We start from the raw sequence: 16360 nt of genomic DNA, 5'->3' as shown, positions 1-16360 counted from the left end.
AAAAATATATTTCTCATCAGGCTCAAACTTCAGAATTCAGAATCAGGTTTATTGGGGCGGCACTGTAACATAGTGGTTTGTGCAATGCTCTACAGTGCTGGCAATCACCTATCAGGGTTCAATTCCCACTACTGTCTGTGAAGAGTTTATACGTTGTCCCCTGTGACCGCATGGGTTTCATCTGTGTCCTCCAGTTTCCTCCTACTTTCCAAAGATGTACAGGTTAAGGTTGGCAAGTTGTGGATATGAAACGTTGGTGTCAGAAGTATGGTGACACTTGTGGGATGCTCCCAGCACATCTTTGTACTGTGCTGGTTGATGACACAAAATGTGCATTTCACTGTATGTTTTGATGTACATCAGAATCAAGTTTACTATCACTGGCATATGTCATGGAATTTGTTGTTATACAGCATCAGTACATTGCAATATGTAACAATAAAAACTGTGAATTATAGCAAGAAATATATATTAAAAAGTTAAATAAGTAGGGCAAAAAATGTAGTCAGGTAGTGTACATGGGTCCTTAATGATGGATGCGGCCTTTTTGCAGATCGCTCTTTGACGATGTCCTACTGGTGTACATGATGGAGCTGACTGAGTTTATAACTCTCTGCAGCACATTTCAATCCTGTGCAGTAGCCCCACTGCCCCATATGGTGATACAGCCAGTTAGAATGCTGCACAGTACACCTATAGAAATCTGCAAGTATATTTGGTGACATACCGAATCTCCTCAGAATCCTAATTAAATATAGCTGTCGTTTGTAACAAATAAAACTAACCTCTGTCTTTTATCTTTATTGCTTTTTATCATAAAATGTGTTGTTTTGTGGCAGCTGTATATTGCTAAAATTATCATAAATAAATATACAGTGCAAAAAGGAATAATAAAATGTTCATGAATTCATGGACCATTCAGAAATCAGATGGCTTAGATTGTGTTCCTAAGTTGTTGTGTGTGTCTTCTATTTCCTGTACTTCCTCCCCAATGGTAGTACAAGAAGAAGGCATGTAGCAGATGCTGGGGTCTTTGCTGGTGAATACTGCCTTCTTGGGGAATTGTTTCTTGAAGGTATCATCAGTTGTGGGGAGTTTCCTTGTTGGGGTGTGATGCAATCAACCAGGATGCTTTCTACTGTACCTCCATAGAAGATAGCAAGAGTCTTTGTTGACATACCAAATTTCGTCAAACTCACAATGAAATAGAGCAACTTCTGTATCTTCTTTGTGGTTCCATCAATGTGTTCGACCCAAAACAAATTCTTCAAGATGTTGATTCCCAGGAACTTGAAACTGCATATGTTTTGTACTACTGATCTTTCAATGAGAACTGTGGCATTTTCTCCTGATTTCTCCTTCTTGAAGTCCACAGTCATTTCCTCAATCTTGCTGATGTTGAGTGTGTGGTTGCTACTGCAAAACCACTCAACCAGCCTATCTATCTCACTCCTGTAAAGCGGCCTCCTCTGGAGCACCTTGCTAAAATTGTGCGAAGGATGAATAGTGAGATAGTCGGTCTTTTTCCCAGGTGGAAATGTCAAATACTAACTGGCATGGCTTTAAGGTGGGAGGGAGATGTACAAGCCATGTTTGGGTTTACAGGGGCTGATTGGTGCCTGCAACATGCTGTCAGAGTAAGTAGAACGAAGACGAGAAGATCTGCCGATGCTGGAAATCCAAGCAACACACACAAGATGCTGGAGGAACTCAGCAGATCAGGCAGCATCTATGGAAAAGAGTAAACAGTCTGAGTTTCAGGTTTACTCTTTTCCACAGATGCTGCCTGGCCTGTTGAGTTCCTCCAGCATTTGTGTGTAGCCTGTTGGGGAGTGGTGGCAGCAAATATGACAGCAGCATTTTAAGACACTTTAGAGCAGGGAGCGAATGGGAGGATGTTAGAACATATATTGGTGGATGGGATCAGTTAAGTTGCATCTTGGTTGGCATAAAAATTGTGTATGAAAGAACACAGGAATTGCTGTACTGTCCGATGTTCTTATCTGTCATCATCATCATCATCATGGGCCACGTCATGTGACGTGGGTGATCATGGTCCCATGACCATGATGGTCCTTGGCAAATTTTTCTACAGAAGTGGTTCACCATTGCTGCCTTCTGGGCAGTGTCTTTACAAGACAGGTGACCCCAGCCATTATCAATACTCTTCTGAGATTGCCTGGCATCCGTGGTTACATAACCAGGGCTTGTGATGTGCACTAGCTGCTCATCCACCGTCTGCTCTCATGGCTTCATGTGAACCTAAGCAAGTGGTTCACTTTGCCCAGGGGTGATTTGCAGGCTAGTGGAGAGAAGGAACACCTTACACCTCCTTTGGTACAGATGTACAGTATCTCCACCCTCCAACCAATCTTGTTTGAGACTCTTCCAAGTGAGAACGTCCCAGCAACTACATAGTCATGTGCCCGCTTAGGATTTTGTATCTCAATAAGATTGCACCTCATTCTTCCAAAGACCAAAGAATATGAGCTATAGACCAGCAAGCTTTACACCAATGTTGAACAAACTATTGGAGAAGATTCTTAGAGACAGGATTTATGAGCATTTGAAGAAGCTTAGTCTGATTTGCCAGAAGGTAGGGGGTGGTAATAGATGGAGTGTATTCTGCCTGGAGTTTGGTAACCAGTGGTGTTCAGCAGGGATCTGTTCTGGGACTACTACTCTTTGTGGTTTTTTATAATTTACTTGGATGAGATAGTGGTTGGTGGTGTTGTGGATAGTGTAGAAGTTGTTGTAGGCTACAGCAGGACATTAATAAGATGCAGGGCTGGGCCAAGAAATGGCAGATGGAGTTCAACCACGAAAAGTGTGAAGTGATACACTTTGAAAGTTGGAACTTGAAGGCAGAGTACAGAGTCAACGGCAGGATTCATGTTGTGGAAGATCAGAGGGATCTTGGGGTCCACGTCTGTACATCCCTCAAAGTTGCCACGCAAGTTGATAGGGTGGTTAAGAAGGTTTATAGTTCAATGGTTCAATAGTTCCATTTAATATCACGGAATGTATACAACATACAACACAAAATTCTTGTTCTTCACAAACATCCATGAAAACAGAAGAGTACCCTAAAGAGTGACAGTAACAATGTTAGTAACAAAGCCCCCTCTACTCCCTCCCAACTTACTTCAGCAAAAAAAGCATCAGCACCCTCCACCCACCAAGCAAGCAATAGCAAAGCCTTCAAGAAAGACCATGATCTGCAGTACAACAAAAACTAATCGTTCACCCCAACAATTCGACATGCCACAGACTCTCTGTCTCTCCCCAGTAAAGGGACAAAGAGGTGTCATCCTTTCACAGCAAGAGGGAAGACATAAACAAATCAGGTCATTGATTTACAATGATAAAGTCTGCCATTTGCTTTTTTTCCCCAAGTTCTCCGACTCTAGAATCGGCAACACTCTCCCTCCAATGAGAGAAAGAGAAAGCACGCGATTCGCCAGATACCGAGCCCCCGACAGCTGATCTGATGTTCCATTTCCTCTCGTGACACTTCTATCAGTGATAGTGGCATAAAATCGGTTATGTCCACAAGGCCACAAACCCTCAGAACCCCGAAGGTGCACTCATCTTCTGGGCCACATCCTTGGAATATCAAAAAATGGCCAGCAGATGAGCTCTGGAAGTGGATCCCACAGCCACAAAGAACCAAAGACTGAGAGTAACTCTAGGCCAAGGTCTTCGACAGAGCCCCATTCAGCTCGAAAAGTAAAAAGAGGGACATTAAGTGTAGAAATTAAGCTGTTTCCACAGATGTACTTGAAGGAGTCACTGTCAAGCATCATCGTAGCCCTTCATTAGGGCTGTGTTGACTTTCATTAGTTTGGGGATTGAGTACAAGAGCCATGAGGTAATGTTGTAGCTCCATAAAACTTTCATTAGAACACACGTGAAATATTGTGTTCAATTTTAGTCAGCTCATTGTAGAAAGGATGTGGAAACTTTAGAGAGGGCACAAAGGAGATTTAACAGGATGCTGCCTAGATATGGGAGCATGTCTTATGAGGACAGGTTGAGCGAGTTAAAGCTTTTTGTTTTGTAACAAGAGGAGAAATGACTTGATAAAATTTTACAAGATGATAACAAGAAACAATAGTGACTTATTTTCCAGAATGGAAATGGCTAATACTTTAAGGTGATTGGAAAAGAGTATGAGAGGACATCAGAGTTTTTTTTTAACACAGAATATGGTAGGTGCGTGGACTGTGCTGCCAGGGTGGTGGTAGAGGCAGAAACATTAGAAACATTTTTAAAAGCTCTGAGATGCGTGAATGAAAGAAAAACGGAGAGCTATGTGAGAAGGAACGGTAAGATTGACCTTGGAGTGGGTCACAGCATCATGGGCAAAATGGTCTGTACTGTGCTGTGCTCTGCTTTACTATTTTCAAGTTTAAGTTCTGCCTTTGTTTATACCATTAAATTTCTTCCGTTTCATTTTGGTAAACACTTTCAGCAATCATCTGTTGTGCAGTTAACTGCTAAGTGACAGATTAATTGAAATCCAGCATATGATACAGGTGTTGATAGGAAAAATTCTCCTGTAATAATATACAGCAGTGGGATTTTCTTATATTGAAAGCCCTTCAAAGTTTCAGACTCTTCAAAGACAATCTGATTTGTTTTTTTTTGAATTAATATATAATAATTTTGTCTGATAAGCTATGCTTTTATTCTGGAAATCACGTTAACTGTGTTTGTTTGGTTTTAGGAAAGCATATGATGTGGTATGATGGTTCCTATGTGTATTTTTCTAAGTGGCAGTCTGAAAGGCCCAGCTTTGTCAACACAGATGAGCATTTCCTAGTGGCTGTCCTAGATGCATTTGGATTTTGGCATTTGACTCGCCATCCTTACTACCAGACAAAATTATCACTTCAGAGTGCCTTCGTTTGTAAAATTGAAAATGGTAAGACTACCAATCTCTGTCAGTTAACAGTGCTTAGAATCTGTTGCTGAATCTGAATATTCATTGACCTTGTTGTGAGCATCCAAATGTCATTTTGTTGAAGTAGTGCTGAAAACAATCTCATTTATTTGCACATCTGTAGATATTGATGCCATTCCAGTGAAGAATGCACTGATTTACAAATTCATGAATTTTATCAAACTAAGTACTATAATATGCAGCCTTAAGAGTACAGATCCAGAAAGAGTTTAACTTATAAGCTCAACAGTGCTATTTTGGAGAAGAGTGGGAATTTGAAATTTCAACAAAATACATCGGTTTTAAAGCTGCTTCAATAACTGCCATTTCTGTAACTTCCATTTTAAAGTTGAACAGATCAGGTTGCCTCAGTTCATAAGTGAACATGCAAATGTTTTTGTGTTAGTACAACTTTTGTTTTTTAATCCAGTTAATTATTTACTGAGTATTTAATCGATTTTAAATGAGTGTGAAAGTCAATTGTTAAAACAACTTAAAAGCAAAGGCATCTTTGAGAAAATGAAAGCCTCCAACACAGATTTGCCTCCTGTCATTGGTTATCACCCTCCAAGCAGATTACAGCCCCAATGTAGGGTTTGGGGCTTGCATACCTCAATGACCTGGAGAGCTATGTTGGCTGGAGTCAGGGCTTTAAGCTTTGGCTCTTGGTAAGGTCACTCATGCCAGACAGGTCAAAGGGTAGAGGCCAGACGAAGAGTGGTCCATTGTACTCCAGGTTTGGGGTTCAGCTCAGGGCTAACAAACCTCACCGGTCAAAAAAAATTGTTACTGAATCAGCAATGAAAAATCATTCTATACCTGTGTGCAAAGGTTAATGACCAAGGACAGAGATAGATGGAGGACCCTCATTACTGCCCTAAATATCAGCAATGTAATGGACAGTAATTAACTATTGGCTATCATGGGAGTTTCACAAATGACCAAGCATCCCAGACCAGGGTTCACGGAACCAATGAGATAGATTTTACACTTCCAGTTTGGATAATCACTGCTATTGGAATCATCCGGATAGCAAATCTGGGTGGGGAATGCTTCTCAGACAAACAGGGCCCTAAGATACATCATTTTGAATACCTACAGAAATGATTGAATTAAATTGCACAAGAAGCTGCAAATGCTGGAAGCTGAAGCAACAGACAAAATGCTGGATGAACTCAGCCCTACATAAATAACTGCCTGACCCATTGAGTTCTTCTAGCAATCTGTTCCTACCTCCTTTAAAATGGCCATTCATACTAAGTTCTGCCCTTCCTTCATTGACGCAACATTTGACAAATTGTGAATAAATTTCTCGGTATATTCTTCTGTGCGTGTGCTACATTTTCAATGTACAATTATTTCCACATTACACTTCTCTAAATATTTAGTTCTATTGAAGTTAATTAAAATTGTTTCAAATTAGTGTATTTTTTTCTTCTTAAGACCCTGATCCAATTCATTTTGAACATCCTCCTGAAAAAGTGGAATATGGAAACCACACTTATATGTTAATTCGGAAGAAGACAACGTGGTATGATGCACTGCAACAATGCAAAAAGTCTCAATATCAACTTGTCAGTGTCTATGATGAATTTCAGCATGTTTTCCTGAAGAATTTGGTGAAATCAGATGGTTTTCCTCTCTGGATTGGTCTGTTCAGCCAAGATGTAAGTTTTCAAATAAAAGAGCATGTTACCCATCTTAACTATATAGCCCTAATAGATATCAACCAAACATCAGTTTAAACATTATATCTAATCCATGCAAGTGTTTAATAGTTTTCGAGAGAACTTTGCTTTCTATTATAATATGCCTTTGCAATTACGCAAGTGAGGTCAGAAAGTTTACCTGTTCATTCAGAATCAGGCATCTATCAAAATTTGTTCTCTTTGTGGCAACAGTACAATGCAATACATAATAATAGAAAAAATGTGAATCGCAGTTAGTGTGTGTATGCATATATGTGGGAGAAAGAGGCATCACATAACACCAATGCACAATGGCTGAAAGACCTACAAGCAAGGCTCTGTAGTCTCCCAGAGGAAGAACCCGTCACCATCACAGTAGTAGATATCCAGCAATGAAGAACTGGATATCACCAGGGCCTGACACACAGGTTAAGTTGGTGGCGAGGAAGGCAAATGTAATGTTAGCATTCATTTCAAGAGATCTAGAAAACAAAAGCAGGAATGTGATGCTGAGGTTTTATAAGGCACCGGTGATGCCTCACCTTGACTATTGTGAACAAGTTTGGGCTCCTTATCTAAGAAAAAGTATACAGTTCGACCCTCACTAAGCTGGCACCACTGGGACCTGAGGAGTGCCGGATTAGTGAAAATGCCGAATTACATAAGGATCACATTAAGCATAATCAGTGCCGGATTATCGAAGGAACCGGATGACAGGTAGTCGGATTAGTGAAGGTCGACCTGTACTGGCATTGGAGAGAATCCAGAGGAGGTTCACAACAATGATTCCGGGAGTGAAAGGGTTATCATATGAGAAACATTTGATGGCTCTGGGCCTGTATTTGCTGGAATTTAGGTTGGGATTTCATTGAAACCTTTCGAATGTCAGAAGACCTAGACAGAGTAGATGTGCAAAGGATGTTTCCGATAGTGGGGAAGTCTTGGACAAAAGGGCACAGCCTCAAGATAGAGGAGCATTCATTCGAAACAGAGAGGCGGAGTAATTTCTTTAGCCAGAGGGTGGTAAATTTGTGAAATTTGTTACCACAGGCAGCTGTGGAGGCCAGGTCATTGGCTGTATTTAAGGCTGAGATTGATAGGTTCTTGACGTCACGGCATCAAAGGTTACGAAGAAAAGGCCAGGTAGTGGGACTGAGGAGGGGGAAAATAAAGGATCAGCTATGATTAAGTGGCAGAGCAGACTCGATGGGCCGATGGGCCAAATGGCCTAATTCTCCTATGTCTTATGGTCTTATGATCTACACCTATTGGCTGAAGAAACTAACAGCATTACATACATGGCTGGCAGCTCAAGTGAACCAGCTGCCTGAAGCAGATTCCCACCCTGACTGGCTAACTCGAGGAAGGACAGTACTCAGAATGAAGGATCCTCACAATGGAGCAACACCATCAAACTACCGGTCTATGAACTGCCTGTCAACAACATGGAAGCTCCTAACAGGCATCATAGCCCCTAAGCTGATGGAACATAATTGTAAATTCCTGACCCCTGCTCAGAGGGGGATGGGTAATGGAACCAGAGACTTCAAGCACCAACTACTGGTAAACCAGTCATGCGAGACTCCAAGACCAGGCAAACCAACCTAAGCACACGGCCTGGATCGACTACCAGAATGCATACAACTCAATGCGCCACACATGGATCCTGGAATGCCTGTCTCTATACAAGGTCAAAAAGACACTAAGGACCTTCTTCAAGAACTCAGTGAGCCACTGGAGGACAATGCTAGAAGTTAACTCAAAGCCAATAGCATAAGTGACCATCAGATGTGGAATATACCAGGCTGATGCACCATCCCCACTGCTGTTCTGCATAGACTTGAACCCCCTCAGCCAGATCATCTCAAGGGTATTAGTTCAAGAGTGGAGTGGAGTGACCATCAGCCACCTCCTGTGCATGGATGACATCAAGCTGTATGCCAGAAATGAAAGAGACATTGACTCACTAATCCACCTGACAAGGATGTACAGCAGAGACATTTAAATGTCATTTGGACTGGAAAAGTGCAGCAAGTTAGTAGTGAAAAGAGGCAAACTCATCTAGACCGAAGGAGTTAAGTTAACCAAAGGCCACATACCAGATGTACAGGACAGCTACAAATACCTGGGGGTCCTGCAAATGCATGGAAGCCCCAATGAGGACACAAGGAAGGCTGCAACATCCAAGTACATCCAAAGAGTTAGACGGGTCCTAAAAAGCCAGCTGAATGGGAAGAACAAGATCAAAGCCATCAACACATTCGCCCTACCAGTCATCAGATACCCAGCCACAATAGTGTGCTGGCCAAGGAACGAACTGTAAGCCGCTGACATCAAGACCTGGAAACTACTAACAGTACTTGGAGGATTTCATCCAGAGTCCAACGTCGAATGACTGTACACCCGCTGGAATAAAGAAGAACAGAAGTTTGGAAGTGTCAAGGCCACAGTCCTGGAAGAAATGCAAAACGTCCATGAGTATGTCAGGAAGATGGTCCCTAAGGACAGCCTGCTAGGAGAATACCTCAGGCAGCAGGCAGGGATATGGAAATGGAAGTGGGTGAAAAGCCCGAGGATCAGAGGTCATGGCAAGACAAGCCACTGAACGGGATGTACCATCGCCAGACATCAAAGATGGCTGACATAAGGAAAGTCCTACTAATGGCTGGAAATGGCAGGGCTGAGGAACAGCACAGAGGCGCTGCTCATGGCTGCACAAGAACTGGCACTGAGCACAAGAGCATTAGAAGCAGGGGTCTGTCACACCAGACAAGACCCAAGTTACAGACTGTGCAAGGAATCCACTGAAACCATCTAGCACATAGTAGTAGGGTGCAAGATGCAGGCAGGGATAGCATACACTGAACGGCACAACCAAGTTGCAGGAATTGTGTACAGGAACATCTGCACTGAGTATGGATTGGACACCGCCAAGTCCAAATGGGAAACACCCGAGAAGGTAGTGGGAATAAACAGAACTAAGATCTTGTGGAACTTCCAAATTCAGACTGATAAGCAGGTACAGGCCAAACCACCAGACATAGTAATACTGGACAAGGAACGTAAGAAAGCAATTGTAGCAGTACAGTGCAATACATAGAATTACTGTTATGTTTTGTAGCTTCAAAACATTAAACTAGTTCAAAGGAAGACACCAAAGTCCAGGAATGTGAGTCTAACTTCGTGTTTACTTTAAGCAAGGTGCACACATATCACATGGAAGCATGATAATGTATGCATTTCACATATTTGTACAAATAACCCGCAATGATTTATTTAAGGTAAATGAACAAGAATGCTTAATCAACTAATATATATAATAATACACACACATACAAGACTAATGAGATACTACTGAAATATTAAATGCACAACCATAACTACAGTATAGGTCGACCACTATGAATCTTGCAATCAGTAGTCTGGTTCCTCTGCTAGTTCAGAAATAATTTTCACTACCCTAATTTCAAATTTCCCACATTGCCCCCACAAACCATCACCACTTTTTGTTGGTGCCATTAACAGAATCAGCTGGTGTGGTGGCATGGTTTTTAAAAGAAGCAAGTTGTTCCTCTGTGTTGTTCTACATTTATTTTTATAAATCTTGCTTATCTAGCCCCAGTCATGTCTTCATTGAATAAAGAAAGTGCTTCTCGTGGTGTAAAGCTCAAATGCCATATGTTAACCGTATGTATAAGGTGAAAGTTCTGGAAAAAACTCGACAGTGTCTATGAAAATATGTGTTGGCGCGTGGCCAAGTGGTTAAGGCATTGGACTAGTGATCTGAAAGTCGTGAGTTCGAGCCCAGCTGAGGCAGCGTGTTGTGCCCTTGAGCAAAGCACTTAACCACACATTACTCCTGCACGTTTATAGCCCAGCGGCGGTGGTTGGTGCAGTATGGACAAGACAAGAGCGTATGCGACTTGAGTAACATTGGCTTTTCCACAGTTTATTTCTTTGCTGACAGCGAATCAAAAAACCCAGATGTGCATAAGGAAAACAATGAAAGATGGAAGATGTTCACAACTAGATAACATTCTCAAAGTGGTTTAAACTTTGCATCAGCGAAGGTATGGAACTGTCGGGAGAGACGCTGAAGGAACGAGTGAAATTATTTCCTGAAGAACTAGGATTATGAGTGTGATTACAATGAAGAGAGATTTCAGCATTTCAAGCAACAGCATGGCATAACATTTTGTGCAGTGTGTGGTGAGAATCAGACAGCTGCTGAGTTAGTTTCTTATGAAAATTTAAGTCCTGAGCAGGACTACAATGCGGATGAATTTGCCTTATATTGGCCTATTACAGCTATGATTCAGCAAAATCACTAATCTGGCACTACGCAGGTCCCAGTCATTCCGGATTTGTGGTGGTCAACCTGTACTGTGCAAAAATAATAGGCACCCTAGCTATATATATATGTGCCTATGACTTTTGCACAGTAGTATATAATACCCTCATTAACCTTTTGGTAAGGTTAGTAAGGGCAATTTTAGTAAGTATACACATAGATTCCTTTGCTGCCTTATTTTGGAATTTTGTTCTTTTAATTCATTCTTACTAGAAGATAAATGTAAGAAATCCAAACTCGGAAAGAAATGCATCAAGATGCAATCACCCGCTTGGTAGTATCTCAAAACTTACTCTGTGTCTGAGTAAGTCAGATCGACCTATCGAACATGTACAGCAATTCAGACAGGATCAAAGACAGGCATTACCTTATCACATTTGATAAGGAAGCTTGAAGTTTTAAGTTACAAATATCAGAGATTTTTTTTAAAAAGAAATCAAAAAATACATTTTGATGACTTCTCAATATTTGGGTAAAAGCTTTGAAAAGAAACAAAATGCAAATTTTCTAATTTTCTACGAGTAGCAATGTGGTCAGATCTGTATGAGGAAAATGCACTTTTCATTTAAAAGTAGAAAAAAACTATATCGACCAAGCTGTGGCAGTTAATGATGAGTCATGTTATATAAACAATAGTTTAATAAGCACAATAAATTCCTGGGAAAAATGAATTGCTAATGATTGATGGAAGAAATTAATATCTTCCACTATTGAAGATGTGGCCTCAGTTCAATGTCACTGCTGAGAGTGCACTCTTATTAATAATTAGTTCATTGCAATTGTTCATTTAATATTAATTTTCCTTTACCTGCACCAGGGAGGATCAACATTTGAATGGTCAGATGGAAGCAATTCAGATTACAGACCTTGGGAGTACTCCCATCTTAATTCAAACGGCAGTTGTGTGTACATGGACACAAAGGGCTTCTGGAACCGCACTAGCTGTAACGCAGAACGAGATGGGGCTATATGTTATGTTTCAGAGAATGAAGGTATGATTGCAATTTAGACAAAATAATATGCTCTTTCCTGTTATTAAGACAGTGCAAGTTAACTGATGTCACATCAAAAACTTCTTTGAAATTTATTTTAAGCATGTAACAAAGCATTACTTGTAAGATACAAATGTCAAACACAGAAGAAAAGTTAAAAGATTCTCTAAGCCATCTGATGTCTGTTGGAAATCAGATAGTTGGTGAATTATTAATTAGCCAAATTTATTGGAAACTTTTCATTTTTTTTTAATTTTTCATTTTCACCAGAGCATGTGTCCATTGTAAGCTTTATCTTATTGATGTCTTAATTCCATCACCAACACCCTGACTACTCTGCCTCTGGAAAATCAGACAGTTTCCAATCGATATGAACACGTTCATAGACAGACAATGACACGTGCCTATCTCCTCCCCTGGGTCCCCTCCTCCTTCCCTTTCTCCTATGGTTAACTCTGCTCTCCTATCAGATTCCTTCTTCTCCAGCCCTTCACCTTTCCCTCCTACCCAGCTTCACCTATCAGATTCTAGTTATTCTCCTTCCCCTCCCCCCTCACCTTTTTATTCTAGAGTCTTACCCCTTCCTTTCCACTCCTGAAGAAAAATTTCAGCCCAAAATGTTGACTGTTTTCCATAGACGCTCCCCGACCTGCTGAGTTCCTCCAGCATTTTGTCTGTGTTGCTTCATAGACAGTAGATGTTTTAGGTTGAGATCCTTCATCGGTACTTGGAAATATGAGGTGCTGTTCCCTGAATTTACACCTAGCTCAACTTGGGAGGTAGAAATAAAAAGGCTGGCCACCAGGAAATCCTGGCTGTTACAGCAGAAGGCATCGACAAGAAGATTCTCCTAATCTGCATTGGATCTTACTGATGTAGAGAAGGCCACTCAGGAAACACTGGATGAATGAATGACCCTGATAAGTTCACTTATTGGGTCCCTAAGTGGTGGTGAGGGAGGGGAGCTGTAGCAGCAGATGTAACAGTGTGATTGCAGGACTGAGTGCCCAGACAGGATCAGTAGGGAGAGACGAGCAGCAATAGAATCACAGAGCAGTTTTAATTCCGCTTTCCATTCCAACGCTGACCTCGTATTCCACTGAGGTAGTATCCAACCTGATGACAAGAGCAACAATTCTTCTAATTATCGGTAACCACCCTCTTTGTCACCCCTCTTTCCCTCATCGCACAGTCCCATCACCCTTCTCTTTCCTCTCCAACAACCTCTCAACCTGCCCTTCACCCACACGTCCCTCCCTCTATTTTCCTTCCTCATCTTTTTCTACCCTTTGTCACTTATTTCTTTCCCACTGTCCTCCTTCCCATCTGCCTATCCTCCTCCTCTTTCCGGGATACACCTACCATCTGCCTGTGCTTGCTCCACCACCTGCTTCGACTCTTTGATACCGAGGGCTTCTTCCCTCTTCCTTTCCAGTCTTCATGAAGGGTCTCAACCCAAAACATCAACTGTCCATTTCCCTTCATAGATGGTGCCTGTCCTTCTGATTTCCAGCAGCACTTTGTATGTTGCTCCAGATTTCCAGCAGCACTTTGTATGTTGCTCCACATTTCCAGCATCTGTTATTTTGCTTCTGTTTCTAGGAATATGGTTATGCTATCTTATATGAAAAAGTATGTTTTTGCTTAACACTTGGTAGAGAGTTTGTGCCTAATTGAGTTTAAATTCAAAGTTCAAAGTAAATTTATTGTCCAAGTACACACGTCACCATATACAACCCTGGGATTCACTTTCTTGCGGGCATACCCAATAATACACAAAATAATAACCATAGCGGAATCAATGAAAGACTGCTCCACTTGGCCATTCAACCAGTGTGGAAAGACAACAGACTGTGCAAATACAAGAACAAATAAGTGGTAGTAATAATAATAATAAATAAACAATAAATATCGAGAACATGAGATGAAGAGCCCTTGAAAGTGAGTCCTTTGGTTGTTGGAACATTTCAATGATTAAGTTGAGTAAGATTCAAAAGCCTGATGGTTGAGGGGTAGTAACTGTTCCTGACCCTGGTGGTGTGAGACCTGAGACTCCTGAACCTTCTTCCTAACTACGTAGGAATTCTTGAAGCTAACCTGCTCTATAATTACAAATGTATATTAATATAATAATCTGATAATACTAGCAAGTCTATACTATTTTCTTCCAAACTTTTTTGATGTTTGTGTTATTATAGATATTGTTTCATTGTCAGAATTTTGCCAAACTATTTGCAGATTACTAATTAATGAATATCTTAAGTAAGCATTTTGGGCGATCTCACTCAAAATGCATGGGTTTGCCCTGGTGCTCTGCTTCCCTTACACTTACCAAAGATATCCTGGTCACTAAGTTAATTTGCTGATGTAGTGGTTGGTAATTAGTAAGAGAATGTGATGGGCTGGGTTGATCAGACCCAAAATAACTTGAGTGTCCAAGAAATGAGGTAATAAGCATACAAGCACAACAAAGTAACTTAAGCCTAATTTATTATCAATAAATAGAAAGCACAAATAAACCACAAAAAAATATGTAAACAACAGGAATTCTGCAGATGCTGGAAATTCAAGCAACACACATCAAAGTTGCTGGTGAAAGCAGCAGGCCAGGCAGCATCTCTAGGAAGAGGTGCAGTCGACGTTTCAGGCCGAGACCCTTCGTCAGGACTAACTGAAGGAAGAGTGAGTAAGGGATTTGAAAGTTGGAGTCGACTGTGAGTTGACTGGGGTGATATACTGCGTCCGGTGCTCCCGATGTGGCCTTTTATATATTGGCGAGACCCGACGCAGACTGGGAGACCGCTTTGCTGAACATCTGCGCTCTGTCCGCCAGAGAAAGCAGGATCTCCCAGTAGCCACACATTTTAATTCCACATCCCATTCCCATTCTGACATGTCTATCCACGGCCTCCTCTACTGTAAAGATGAAGCCACACTCAGGTTGGAGGAACAACACCTTATATTCCGTCTGGGTAGCCTCCAACCTGATGGCATGAACATCGACTTCTCTAACTTCCGCTAGGCCCCACCTCCCCCTTGTACCCCATCCGTTATTTATTTTTATACACACATTCTTTCTCTCACTCTCCTTTTTCTCCCTCTGTCCCTCTGAATATACCTCTTGCCCATCCTCTGGGTCCCCCCCCCCAACTGTCTTTCTTCCCGGACCTCCTGTCCCATGATCCTCTCGTATCCCCTTTTGCCAATCACCTGTCCAGCTCTTGGCTCCATCCCTCCCCCTCCTGTCTTCTCCTATCATTTTGGATCTCCCCCTCCCCCTCCAACTTTCAAATCCCTTACTCACTCTTCCTTCAGTTACTCCTGACCAAGGGTCTCGGCCTGAAACGTCGACTGCACCTCTTCCTAGAGATGCTGCCTGGCCTGCTGCGTTCACCAGCAACTTTGATGTGTGTTGTTACAAAAAAATATGTAGTAGGTTACAAAGATTTCAGGGCTCACAATTTGTAATCTCCACTTGATTGTTGCTGTCATCATGGGACTTGATTTTTGCTGTCGCTGGAATTCCAACTTGCGAAATCACCCTGGTTCCGTCGAAGGCAAAAACGATCGTGATCCCTCAGTCTAGGTGAAGTCCCAAGAACCAAGCGTAGGTACGTCAATAAGTAAGGGTTCAATCCACAAGCAGAGTGAGACACACAGGGACAAGCAAACCATTTGGTCGCATGCCGTTGGTGCCTTGAGGCAAGAAAGAATTCAGCCGCTGCTAACAAACAATTTTAACAAACGTACAGTGTAAGAATCCAGCTGCTATTAGCAAACATTTAACAAACCTTACATGCTGTGAGCTCACAAAGAGTTAAAGTGTCACTTGGAATTGTTCAGACTTTCATCTAATATTTTTACAACATATAATACACCACAACACTGAGGAACAGCAGGTGTTCATGCATATGCGAGAGAATAGGTTACAGGGAAAGAGTGATGAAATGGAATTGATGAGAAAAATAAGAAATGAGTTGTAAAGACCAACTTAGTTTACAACTCATGTTTTCAGTATTATTTTAATTTGTGTAGTTTTTTTCAGCATGGTGTTTGTCAGTCTTTGTCTGTTAATACGTTTTTTTTTGTAAAATTCCATTGTAGTTCATTTTTCCTGTAAATGTCTGCAATAAAATTAATCTCAAGATGGTATATGGTAACATACTTTGAAAATAAATTTACTTTGAAATCTGAACAGTCAGGCAGTGTTGAAAAACAACAAGCTGTCTTATTGTGCTTCCCAACTTGGTCTTTGGTGTTTAATTTATTTATGATACTTGAAGGTGGGGTGGGGGGAAAATGAAATTTCCACCATCAGTTCATTCAGTAATGTACATTCAGATGGTAGCAGAAACTTCCGAAGTGTGATTTTGGCCTCTGTGAT

At 41.4% G+C, this 16360-nt stretch overlaps 1 protein-coding gene across 1 annotated transcript in view; it reads left to right on the top strand.

Moving 5' to 3' along the window:
* Positions 1–16360, top strand: part of ly75 (lymphocyte antigen 75) — a 180100-nt gene that overhangs the window by 139111 nt on the left and 24629 nt on the right. The window contains exons 29-31 of the mRNA XM_072262014.1: positions 4730–4927; positions 6389–6612; positions 11802–11976. Of these exons, the coding sequence (XP_072118115.1) occupies positions 4730–4927; positions 6389–6612; positions 11802–11976 (597 nt within the window). The remainder of the gene's footprint in view (positions 1–4729; positions 4928–6388; positions 6613–11801; positions 11977–16360) is intronic.

This window comes from Mobula birostris, chromosome 6 (assembly GCF_030028105.1).
Source record: "Mobula birostris isolate sMobBir1 chromosome 6, sMobBir1.hap1, whole genome shotgun sequence".
Taxonomy (NCBI): domain Eukaryota; kingdom Metazoa; phylum Chordata; class Chondrichthyes; order Myliobatiformes; family Myliobatidae; genus Mobula; species Mobula birostris.
This window is presented reverse-complemented; position numbering and strand designations above follow the sequence as displayed.